The sequence below is a fragment of the Coffea eugenioides genome, chromosome 4, assembly GCF_003713205.1.
Source record: "Coffea eugenioides isolate CCC68of chromosome 4, Ceug_1.0, whole genome shotgun sequence".
Lineage (NCBI taxonomy): Eukaryota > Viridiplantae > Streptophyta > Magnoliopsida > Gentianales > Rubiaceae > Coffea > Coffea eugenioides.
This window is the reverse complement of record NC_040038.1, coordinates 24,125,937-24,138,911: the sequence shown is the minus strand read 5'-3', so window position 1 is coordinate 24,138,911 and position 12,975 is coordinate 24,125,937. Positions and strand designations below refer to the sequence as shown.

General features: G+C 31.3%; 1 protein-coding gene across 1 annotated transcript; it reads right to left on the bottom strand.

Annotated features, from left to right (window-relative positions):
- Positions 1–4,524: 4,524 nt before the first annotated feature.
- LOC113769202 (calcium-dependent protein kinase-like) lies at positions 4,525–9,138 on the bottom strand. The gene is made up of 5 exons (XM_027313668.1): positions 9,072–9,138; positions 5,501–5,653; positions 5,110–5,225; positions 4,782–4,949; positions 4,525–4,542 (listed from the first exon to the last, which is right to left on the bottom strand). The coding sequence occupies exons 1-5, from the start codon at positions 9,136–9,138 to the stop codon at positions 4,525–4,527; spliced, it is 522 nt and encodes a 173-aa protein (XP_027169469.1).
- Positions 9,139–12,975: the final 3,837 nt, after the last annotated feature.

Here is a 12,975-nt window from a genome sequence, read left to right as displayed (position 1 = left end):
TTAGATTGGTATTTTTGATCGTTAATTTAGATTGTTGCTGAATCTAATGTGAAATTGGGGCATTATGACTTATTACCTTTCTTAATATTGCTTTTTAAGTCAACCTTGTGAGGAATTGTGAACTCAATTGGCACTTTGTAGTAGAGGAACTCTCGATTTATGTTGAGTCTTGCTAATCCGTTACAGTAAATCTTCATGCTGTTCGGTCACAGAGCTCGCTGCCCGAGCCCTTTTGTGATAGGGTATGAGTTCACATACACAGGGCATGGACAATTGGCAGGTATTATATCCCATCATATTCTTCTTGTCTAATTTAGGGTATGTTTGATAAAACAATGCTGCAATCGACTCAGAGCTCAACTCGAGCTTGATCAACACTGAGCTCGAGCTGAGCATTAATATATACGAGTCGAATTGAGCAATCATTTGTTAGGTTCAATTGTTTGACGAGTCGCTCGAAAAGCTTAAGTTGATGTGAAATTATAAAAATACCCCTATATCAATTAAAATCGGGCTAATTTCAAGCTCCTTGCGAGCCAGAATGTTGAGTGAAACTCGACCTGATATCTCGAGCTACTCATGAACCAAAAATTGAGCCAAACTCACGAACCAGAAACGAGTCAAACTCAAACTTTCCTTTCCTAAGTCAAGTCAAACTCGAGCTTCATTTCTTTGGCTCGACGAGCTAGTACATTAACAAATCCAACTCGGTTCGATAAGTTCAAAACTCAACTAGACTCGACTCGTTTGTAACCCTAGATAAAACTAAAATCTAAAAACTAAAATTTGAAATCTGAATTTATTAAGTTATTAAATTGTTAAGTAGTTACTGTAATACATTTGAATTTATATCATATTAAGTAATAAGTGAATAATTTATCACTTAGTTTTGGAGGCAAGTTTTGCTTAGAAAATTCACTACCAGTTAATTAATTCAGATATTTGTTTTTGGTTATCAAATGCTTCTAAACATATTAAGATCTGAACCCATCAAATTTAAGTGTTGAATTGGATTATCAAACAAGGCTTTAGTTTAGTTGTATCCTATTTTTATTTCCTAAAATTTCATTCTATAAAATGTTTTCTTGATTAGCTTCAGGTAATTAGTAGTAATATATGTGGTACCATTTCATTTTAACTTAAAAGGAAATGTACATGTACTGTATAACATTTTATTTTAGAACTATTTAATGTCTTTTATAATGTTCATGATGATAAAATGGTTTCAAGATGCGGTTTAACTTTACTAGCAATGGTGACAGTGAATTATTTGTCAAAATTTATTTGCTTGCGTCATCAACATATTTTTTAACCACTTTTTTTTTATCTCACATACATTTTATATCCAAAAAGTGCTACAGTAATTTTTTCAAAAAAGTATCCTAATTAATCTACTATTTGAACCCATTGTTATTACCTAATAACATGAGGACTCGAGAGCTAAATGTAGTGAGTATTTGTTTTGCTTTAAGATTCATACACGAGGATCTGTTTTGGGATAATTGACTCAACTATTTAGCCTTTCTTTAGTTTCTTTTTAATGAATGTACAGAAGTTAAGGTTTATGGATGACCTTTGCTGCAATTACTTTGCCTTTTTTTAAGTTTTTTCTTGTTGAAACTAAAACCTTAGATTCTGTAATTTCTTTTTTTTTTTAAGTTTTTCCTTATTGAAACTAAAACTTTAGATTCTGTAGATTTCATATGTGTGATTTAGGGTTTGAGACTTTGAATTTGGGAACTGAGGAATTAGTTGCACTTGCATGGTAAATTCTGTAGTGTAATCGGATATTTGAAGACAAGTGTGGAAAGTAAAGCATATGGCAAAGAAGGTGGCACGTTGCAACCTGACATGTATGGACCAAGAAGGGAATATTTGTACAAAAGCAAGTGGAGACCTATAACCAGGGTTTGGAAATATTGTGTACTGCATAAGCTCAAAATGTGTTGGGGTGTCACGGAATTAACATAAATATAAAGGGTCTAAGAATAAAACATTTGTGAGGAAGCGTAAGCAATACTAATTACTAAACAAAGCCATCGTGGGGCCACCAAAGAGGAAGCGTATTACGTACTAAAGGGAAACTAGTAAATTTTATATTTAACAAATTTTAAATATGTGAAAGTAAAAAATTTTTGCCCATAACATACCAACTCTTTATGAGTTTTTTGCATTACATCAACAAAATACTAACTATTTATGGGTATTTTACTCTGAATCATTACATTTATGTAAAATACAGATATGTTTGTAACTAAAATTGAAAAAGTATTATACTTATACTTTTACGAAAGGAAAACCAGTAGATTTTGCATTTAACAAATTTTAAATATTTGAAAGTAAAAAAGATTGTGCCCCTAATATACCAACTCTTTATGGATTTTTTTGCATTACATCAACAAAATACTAGCTATTTATGGGCATTTTACTTTGAATCACTACATTTACATAAAATACATAAATGTTTGTAACTAAAATTGAAAAGTAATATACTTATATTTTTACAAAAGAGAAACTGGTAAAATTTGTATTTAACATAAATTAAATATGTTAAAGCAATATTAAAGGTGATTTTATTAGTTACTTAATTTGTTGGTAAGAAACAAGGTTTCTTTTGTAAAATTTGTTCATTAGATTTTTTTTCAAATAATTAGGATATAAAGGTAAATTTTCACAATCTTTTGTTAGCAATAGATCCCAATTTCCTCCTACGCAGTGACGAAACCAAGATTTTTTCCTTGAAGGGAGGGCCAAAATGATTGATAAATAAAATTATTTTAATATGTTATGTTCAAAATAATTTTCATCTATTTAAATATATGGCATCCTAAAATATCAAATATTAACTTTAATTATAAAGGTATGTCTATTTAATAAATATGTAGTATAGTCATAACTAAAATTAAGACAAGAAATAACATTTGATTAAATATCTTATACGAAAAAATGCACTTTTCATCCTCAAAGTTTAGGTGGTTGGCCAATTTCATCCTCAAAGTTTGGGTGGTTGGCCAATTTCATCCTCAAAGTTTCACCCCAAACATATTGCATCCTCAAAGTTTCGTAATTTTGGCCAATTAAGGACAATTGACGGGAAATGAAGAATTAATCGTTAGAACCAACGATTTTACCCAACAAAAAATGGGTAAAACCGAATAGAGCCATTTTTAATGGAACAATTGCAACGGACAAAAAACTCAATTATTCTCCTTCTTCGCTCTGCCTTTCTGTAACCCCAAAATTTTTTTGCCAATCTTTGAAATTTTAACAACCATTATATAACTTTCAAAACAAATAAATTCATTCTAAATTTTTATTTGGGATTATTTCATAAACCAAATCGCGGTCACTTTGTGTAAAGTATCACTTTCCCAAAAAAGACCAGCTCTTTATGGCTTTCCTCCATTATAAGAACAGAGTACCCATTTTTTCATAACTAAATTTATTTATCGAATAAAATAAAAATAAATCCATTTTCTAATAAAAAAATCAACTCTTTATAGCTTTCCTATATTATAAGAACAGAGTACCCATTTTTTCATAACTAAATTTATTTATCGAATAAAATAAAAATAAATCCATTTTCTAATAAAAGACCAGCTCTTTATAGCTTTTCTCCATTATAAGAACAGAGTACCAATTTTCTCATAAATAAATTTATTTATCAGATAAAATAAAAATAAATCTATTTTTCAATAAAAGACCAGCCCTTTATGGCTTTCCTCCATTATAAGAACAGAGTACCCATTTTTTCATAAACAAATTTATTTTTCGAATAAAATAAAAATAAACCCGTTTTTTAATAAAAGACCGGCTCTTTAGGACTTTCCTCCATTTTAGGAACAGAGTACCCATTTTTCCATAAATAAATTTATTTATCAGATAAAATAAAAATAAACCCATTTTTTCAATAAAACACCAGTTCTTTATGACTTTCCTCCATTATAAGAATAGAGTACCCATTTTGAAGGCAAAAAGGAATTTGTTTATCGGATAAAATAAAAATAAACTTATTTTTCAATAAAGCATCAACTCTTTATGACTTTTCTCCATTATAAGAAAAGAGTGCCCATTTTGTCATAAACAAGTAACTTCTTTAATTAGAAACCATCGACCCCTTACCAAAGACGATCAAATGCAGCTAGATGATTTTTTTGCAAGAAAGTTGCCAAAAGCAGCTTTGTGACTGTAGTTGCTACTTTTTTTTTCAACCATTTTTTTAGCAAGAGGTATCATTAATGTCAATATTGAGATATAGCAAAAATTTTATATGAAATAACAAACCAATTTGTCATTACAAATACAAAACGAGCAACAATATATTACAACCAATACTATCAACAGTACAAAGCACAAAGATACTCAAATCAAATCCTAATTAGGCTTTAATATGTACAACCAAAATTGTCAGGGATAACAAATGCTAAGATAGACCATGTGCCGATATACAATGAGTATCATGTTTGCATTAATTGGCGAAGTCCATAATCGAAGTAGCTTGTAAGAGCTTCATAGCCAGGTTTACTACAATCCACCATCAACCTACAGAGTCCAATGGAGAAAAAATTATTAAACAGAAATTTACATTGGTAGTTAGATAAATTAAACTTGCATTAGCCTACATATATCAAAGACGTTATGTTTTAATTGCTTTAAAAGATTCACTCACTTAGAGTTCAAGTCAACATTCATTTATTATTTTAGTAAATGAAAAATTAGCCTTTGGTTCCCCATGTGTGAGTTAACACAAGGAACCTCCTCCATAGTCGCGGGTTGCTTACAGCTTCCATCAATTCTTGTATTTCTTCTTCTGAAAGCTTGAATCCCAACCTAGATAGCCTAGTTTTGAGCTCTTCATAAGTAATGGTACCACTTCTATCCATGTCCATGTTGTTGAACATTTGTCTCAACCCCTTGATTTCTTCTTCTGAAAGGTTTTCTGCAACAACCTTCCAGTAATTTCATGTTTCAGCTATCAATAACTCTAGAAAGAGGAATCATAAAGCAAATGTAGAAGGGAAAGTACTCTTATGAATGACTGTCAAATGTATTCACTAGTTCATTATGGAAACTGCGCTGTCCAAAGAAATTTACATATCGATTCATTACCTTTAAAGCCAGCTTTTTCAGCTTGTTCATTGCTCTAAATTGCTTCATCCTTATTTGCACAACACTGTCAATAGGCGTATCTGATGCTTCACCACCTTCCTTGAGCCATTGATGTTCTGGTTCATATATGTTTAGCCAAATTTAGATGATGATCTGAATTATAGGTATGCAATTATTTGGAGGATGTAAACATTATATACTATTTTCTTTCCAAGAAGCGCAATACAGACAATGTTAACTACTGCCACTACATGGAGTGTTATACTCCATACGCTATTTACTCTCTGTACAATATATAATAGTTTCTTTACAGCAACAGGTAAATAGAGCCAAATGACTTGAGAAGGACAAAAAATAATAATATTGAAGGTCAAAAGTTTTTACTATTTACCAAGGGCTTCGGCAGCAGTGATCCTTTTCCGAGGATCCATTGTTAACATTTTCGTAACAAGATCCTTTGCACCAGACGATATTGAAGGCCAGGGAGAGCTTTGGAAATCAAGGCGCCCCGCTAGGATATCATAAAAAATGCCTTTGTCGTTCTCTGAAGCACAAGCCAATATCACTCAGTATAGCAACTTAAAAGCTAAATAGCAAAAATTAATTCCAGGTGCTAGAATTTAATTCATTCTTCATTGCAGCGTAAGAGAATTAGGGGGTTTGGGACAACAAAAGAGGGTTTGGGACAACAAAAGGGGACAATTAGGGCTGGGCAACGAGAGGTACGGAGGAATGAAAATGAGAGTGGTAAAGAGACGAGATTGAACAATACAACAAAGCAGGGAAAAAATCAAATCGTGGAAGGAAGAATTCTAGTATGAAAATATGTTGGAGACTACCTGAAATCTTAGATCTGAAATTTTGACTGGCCGTTTTCATTTTGCCTTCCAGTAAGACCCCCTTCTCTACTCCAACTGAGATGCCCATTCACTCTAATCCACTGAGGTAGAAGCCTACAATTTTAAAAAGTTTATCTTGCGATTGTTAAATTGACCAAAAATGCAAGAAACAAGCAATTGACAAAACAGAGATGAAAATAACATATCTGCTTAAAAAACCTGCACCATCGCTTTTCCTTGAAGTCTGCCATTGCATCGAAAGGGTCTTTAAAGTGTGTCCATGATTGTATAAATTCAGATCTGGATGCTAGAGAGGAAGAGAGGAACCATATGTCTACGGGAAACTGAAAATTGATAGAGAGGGAAAGAGAGATAAAAGGAGAAAGGTGTAGGGGAGGTTGCAATTGAACTTTCGAGGGCTCTGATCTGAGAACAATATTTGGAAAAATAGCCTTGCAAGTATGGAAGACTTGGAATTCATGTGGTGCTACGCTTGACAAGTGCTGTGCCAGGAATGGTTAAAAAATTTTCAATGCGCGGCTCTGCTAAAAATTGGAAATGAGCAAAATTTTGAAATTTTCACAAAAAAAAACACCCATGATTTCTCACCAATAACATAGAAACTTTGGCCCACTAGAATCAGTATTTGGAGGGAAGCTTTCCCGCACTTCTTTTGGCGAGAATTTTAACCGAAAAAAATCCTTGCCCTCGCAGAGTATATGATGGCTCTAATTTTTGGTGAAGTATTGTTCTTTTCCTTGCTATAAGCCTCTTAATAGCGTCAACCTTTCTACTTCTTGCTAAAGTTGTTGTCGCTAATACCCTTTTTTGTTGCAGTGAACGGAGGAAAACTATAAAGAATTGGTGTTTTATTGAAAAATATATTTATTTTTTCATCCAATAAATAAATTTATTTATGAAAAATGAGTACTTTGTTCTTATAAGGGAAAATCGCCAATTTAGTCCCTAAACTTTTTTTTTCCGTCAATTTAGTCCCTATATATTATTTCTAGCCAATTGGATCCCTAAACCTATATATCGGTTCCAATCAAGGATCTTTGCAGCGGCGCCACCGTATAATTTCCATTAGGTTCATAATCGTGCAATACAAAAGGGGCATTTTAGGGAATTCCATTCTGGCGCCTTTTCCAATTAAAAAGTAAACGAAACAAGTCTGCGATAAATACACACCCAAAAATCCAAAATGAAAACAAAAAATGTCTTGGACAAAATCCAGGGCTTGAGTCGATGATCTGCTAAATAAAATCAAAGCAAATCGTGTTAAATAAGGAATCGGAGGGCATAAGAAAGCAAATGATGGAGGCAGTGGGGGACAATATGCAGGAAAGGAGCAATGTTGACGAGAGGAAGTCAAGAAAAGCAAGTAAGTTTAAATAGCCTGCCTGCCTGAAACCCGCTTGCGGGTTTCCCCCTTATGTAAAATGACTAAAAGCTGCGTTTCTGTTCTATTTATATCAAACACATACTCTCAAACCCTCACCTGAAGGGTGAGGATGAGAGGGGAGGTTTGCTGGGCATCCTAGGGCCCTCCGATGGGCATGTGCAACTCAACGCAGCTTGCATGTAAAAAAAATTTTTTTTTTTAAGTAATTTGTTAAATAGCCTGAAACCCGCTTGCGGGTTTCCCTCTTTTTTTTTTTTAAAAAAAATAAATTCTATGCTAAAATGACTTAAAACAAAAATAAAAGACTAAAAGTAAATAAAAACTAGCATGAAAAATAAAAATAACAGTAAATAAAAATACACTAAAAATTTGGTGTCTACAGTAGTTAATGAATAATCTGGAAACAGATTGAATGAAGACTCAGAAGAAACGGAAGCTGGTCTCTTATTATTAAAGAGTGAAGGCTAAAATAGGCATATCAGGTGAAAGTTTGTGGTGGAAATCTGTTTTTCGCATATGCACGCGCCTTTGCAGTTCGTTTAAGACACACGCCGAATATTTGACGATTTCCGTCCACTTTTCAGGTTAATTCAAACCACGGGGTATCGACTGGTATGATATGAAACCACAAGGGGTTTTTATGTGTGATTGCCTAACCACAGGGGGCTTTTTTGTTGTTTACCCAAATTTTTTAATGGCCATCACTTCTGCAATTCTTCCACTTCAGTCAACATTGTCAGCATAACATTGAACTTGTCACAGAAACTTACATGAGCAATCCAGATGCAAAACAGAGTAATAACAAATCCAGAAGCAAAACAGAGTCAAACATAGATGAAAACTCAATTGTATTTACTTCATTTTCATCTATGTTTGACTCTGTTTTGCTTCTGGATTTGTTATTACTCTGTTTTGCATCTGGATTGCTCATGTAAGTTTCTGTGACAAGTTCAATGTTATGCTGACAATGTTGACTGAAGTGGAAGAATTGCAGAAGTGATGGCCATTAAAAAATTGGGTAAACAACAAAAAAGCCCCCTGTGGTTAGGCAATCACACATAAAAACCCCTTGTGGTTTCATATCATACCAGTCGATACCCCGTGGTTTGAATTAACCTGAAAAGTGGACGGAAATCGTCAAATATTCGGCGTGTGTCTTAAACGAACTGCAAAGGCGCGTGCATATGCGAAAAACAGATTTCCACCACAAACTTTCACCTGATATGCCTATTTTAGCCTTCACTCTTTAATAATAAGAGACCAGCTTCCGTTTCTTCTGAGTCTTCATTCAATCTGTTTCCAGATTATTCAGTAACTACTGTAGACACCAAATTTTTAGTGTATTTTTATTTACTGTTATTTTTATTTTTCATGCTAGTTTTTATTTACTTTTAGTCTTTTATTTTTGTTTTAAGTCATTTTAGCATAGAATTTATTTTTAAAAAAAAAAGGGGGAAACCCGCAAGCGGGTTTCAGGCTATTTAACAAATTACTTAAAAAAAAAAAAATTTTTTTTACATGCAAGCTGCGTTGAGTTGCACATGCCCATCGGAGGGCCCTAGGATGCCCAGCAAACCTCCCCTCTCATCCTCACCCTTCAGGTGAGGGTTTGAGAGTATGTGTTTGATATAAATAGAACAGAAACGCAGCTTTTAGTCATTTTACATAAGGGGGAAACCCGCAAGCGGGTTTCAGGCAGGCAGGCTATTTAAACTTACTTGCTTTTCTTGACTTCCTCTCCTCAACATTGCTCCTTTCCTGCATATTGTCCCCCACTGCCTCCATCATTTGCTTTCTTATGCCCTCCGATTCCTTATTTAACACGATTTGCTTTGATTTTATTTAGCAGATCATCGACTCAAGCCCTGGATTTTGTCCAAGACATTTTTTGTTTTCATTTTGAATTTTTGGGTGTGTATTTATCGCAGACTTGTTTCGTTTACTTTTTAATTGGAAAAGGCGCCAGAATGGAATTCCCTAAAATGCCCCTTTTGTATTGCACGATTATGAACCTAATGGAAATTATACGGTGGCGCCGCTGCAAAGATCCTTGATTGGAACCGATATATAGGTTTAGGGATCCAATTGGCTAGAAATAATATATAGGGACTAAATTGACGGAAAAAAAAAGTTTAGGGACTAAATTGGCGATTTTCCCTTCTTATAATAGAGGAAAACTATAAAGAGTTGGTGTTTTATTGAAAAAACAGGTTCATTTTTATTTTATTCGATAAATAATATTTTTTTAGAAAAATGGATACTATATTCTTATAATGGAGGAAAGTCATAAAGAACTAGTTTTTTATTGAAAAAAGAGTTTATTTTTATTTTATTTGATAAAAAAATTTGTTTATGGCAAAATGAATACTCTTTTCTTATAAGGGAAGAAAGCCATAAAGGGCTGATGTTTTATTGAGAAACGGGCTTATTTTTATTTTTTCGATAAATAAATTTTTTTATTCGATAAATAAATTTGTTTATGGCAAAATGGGTGCACAGTTCTTATAATAGAGGAAAGGCATAAAGAGTTAGAATTTTATTGAAAAACGGGTTTATTTTTATTTTATCCGATAAATAATTTTTTTTAGGAAAATGGGTACTTTGTTCTTATAATGGAGGAAAGCGATAAAAAATTAATTTTTTATTGGAAAACGGGTTTATTACAATTTTATTCCAGCCAGCTGCGACCCATTTTCCCACTAACCTAAGGTAGACGGACTAAATCATTGAGTTCGTTAACCACAGTCAAAATTAACACAGAAGCAACTGACTCAAATCACTCAATCCTTTATGACTTATACCAAATTAATACTAGAAAGCTTATTTGAAATAACAATAAAATATTTTATAAATGATTAAAACTTAGCACATTAGTTAGTAAGTACTCGTAACATACTTGTATAATGCATGATTAAATGTATAATTTAATATTCTTTTGTACTTATATATTTTAAAATATTCTGTGAAAAATATTTTGACCTTTCACATGACGTTAGAAAATAATAAAATTTTATCGTATTATAAAATAATAATTTTATTTTATTATATTCATAGGTGTTAAATTATAAAAATTGTGATATAGAAACAAGTGATATTCTACGTGTAACTAGGAAGATTTGTTGTTATTGTTATCCAAACTTTCAAACTTTTCAAAAATTGAAAATGAATACAAACTTATGATAAGACAAAATTTTATTATATATTTTACAAGGTTACTTTTCATAGTATTTTAAAATATATAAATACAAAAAATATTAAATTATACCTATAATCATTTATTATACAGGTATATTATGAGTACTTACTAACTAAGATTTATCCCCACATTTGTATAGTTTGTTGTGACAATCAGGTTTATCCCCACATTTGTTTGAGTTTTGATTACAATGGATATAAGCTATTCCCTCCAAACCCCAAATTTTGAATTATAACATTCAACCAAAACATGCTCAAACTCTCAGGCTCGGTCGTACAAGGACAGCTAGTGTGAATATCCGTGCTACATACGGTGCTTACATTATTAAAATAAATCAAAAGATTATACCATTTTAATTTGAAAAAAGTTTAAAAAATTATACCAGCATAAATAAAATTTAAGATTTGTCTAACAATAGTTCAAAGTATGAAAAAAACTGTAAATCATTCAAGAATTGTGTTTTTGCAAAAGATGGATCGTAAAATAATAATAATAATTTATATTAGAAAATGAATGATATATGGATAGAAATAAATGTAATTGCATGTTTTTTTATTTTAAAATGAAATACTTACCAATATTATGCATTCGATTTGATAATCTTATATATATATGCATTATGAGAATATATATATATATGTATATGTGTGTGTGTGTGTGAATTAACTACCTTTGAATTAATTTTTATTAAAAAAATTATTTATTTTTAATGCCTTTATAATTTGTGAATGAATGTGAGAGTAAAATATATTATGGCAATAAGATACGTTGAATTGTGAAAATTGTAATTTAAACAGGCTCCTAAATTTTGGATATTTGACTTTCGTAGTTGTGAATTTCTTAAATTAACGGTTAGTTATTACTCTAAGTGATATGATAAGTGTCAGTAATAAATGTGAGATGTGAATTGGAATTTGCAGATATCATTTTACAGGGGTGGTTATTATCCGTTAGTTAAAGTTTAGGAGTTTGAATTTTATGGGGTAGTGGAAAAAACATGAGGGAAATGTGGAAAAAATATAAGCATGATTATAGGATTTGTAGGGCCGGTTACATGATTAGTTAAGAGATAAATATTTTTTAATTATAAAAATGTAAAATTCTATTAAAATAGCATTCAGACTTTTGATAATTTTGGAAGCTCCTTATCCAAAACCCCCTCAGCAATACATATAGATATAGATACTAAACAATAGTTATGATAGCGAAATAGTTTTTACCTGATATAACATGTTGTTGCACTTTTAGCGATCATTTGATTTATTGTTGGACCTATTCACCTAAATAAAATAACACCTAAAATTATGGAAGTAAGTTTCCTATCTAAAATAGTAAGTTAAGTGTAATAGATTAGTAACTTTTATACCTCAAAAGGTAAATTGGAATAAATATTAAACTTAATTTTTAAATAAATAGATTACTACTTGATATCCCAAACTTACTTTTAAAAGAGTAAGTTTAGTTCAAATAACAGTAAGTTTTTATACATAAATAGTAATTCTTACTAATAACATGGCAATAAAAATGATTAAGGATCAAAATTTACCATTTTTTGGAATGCATGTACAATTTTTACATTAAAACCTTATCTCAAAGTAGTATTAGGAAGTTTATTTGAAATAATGATAAAATATTTTTATTAATGATTAAAACTTAGTACCTTAGTTAGTAAGCACTCATAATATACCTTAGTAAGTTTAATTCAAGTAATAGTAAGTTTTTATACATAAATAGTAATTATTACTGATAACATGGCAAATTTGATTAATAATCAAGATTTATTGATTTATGGGGCGCATGTACTATTTTACTTTAAAACTTATCTCAAACTAGTATTAGGAAGTTTATTTGAAATAACGATAAGATGTTTTATCAATGATTAACGCTTAGTACCTTAGTTAGTAAGTACTCGTAATATACTCGTATAATACATGATTATAGGTATAATTTAAAATTTTTTGTACTTATATATTTTAAAATACTATGAAAAATAGTATGAACTAAACCTACTCTCCAAAAAGTAAATTTCGGATATGCAGTAGTAATTTATTTTTAAAAAATTTAAGTTGCATATTTATTTCAATTTACGCTTGAACATACATCGATCGGTGCTCTCTGGATGCGTCCAAACTCCAGTGAATGTCTTTAAACTAAATTCTAATCAAAGTAGTATCCAAAATGTAATGATTCAGAGTAAAATGCCCATAAAACTTAGTACAAGGACAGCTAGTGTGACTATCCGTGCTATCCAAAATATTTATGTATTTTACATAAATGTAATGATTCAGAGTAAAATGCCCATAAATAGATAGTATTTTGTTGATGTAATGCTCATAATCCGTGGCCCCAGGATGGCTTTGTTTAGTAATTAGTACTGCTTACGCTTCCTCACAAATGTTTTATTCTTAGACCCTTTATATTTATGT

Excerpts from the sequence above, each read along its gene's own strand:
- LOC113769202 (XM_027313668.1), bottom strand. The coding sequence starts at position 9,138 with ATGGAGGCAGTGGGGGACAATATGCAGGAAAGGAGCAATGTTGAGGAG. Across the intron at positions 5,654-9,071 it reads GAGGAAGTCAAGAAAAGCAA|AGAACGACAAAGGCATTTTT; the intron begins GTAAGTTTAAAT and ends CTTGTGCTTCAG. Across the intron at positions 4,950-5,109 it reads TGAAAAAGCTGGCTTTAAAG|GTTGTTGCAGAAAACCTTTC; the intron begins GTAATGAATCGA and ends AATTACTGGAAG.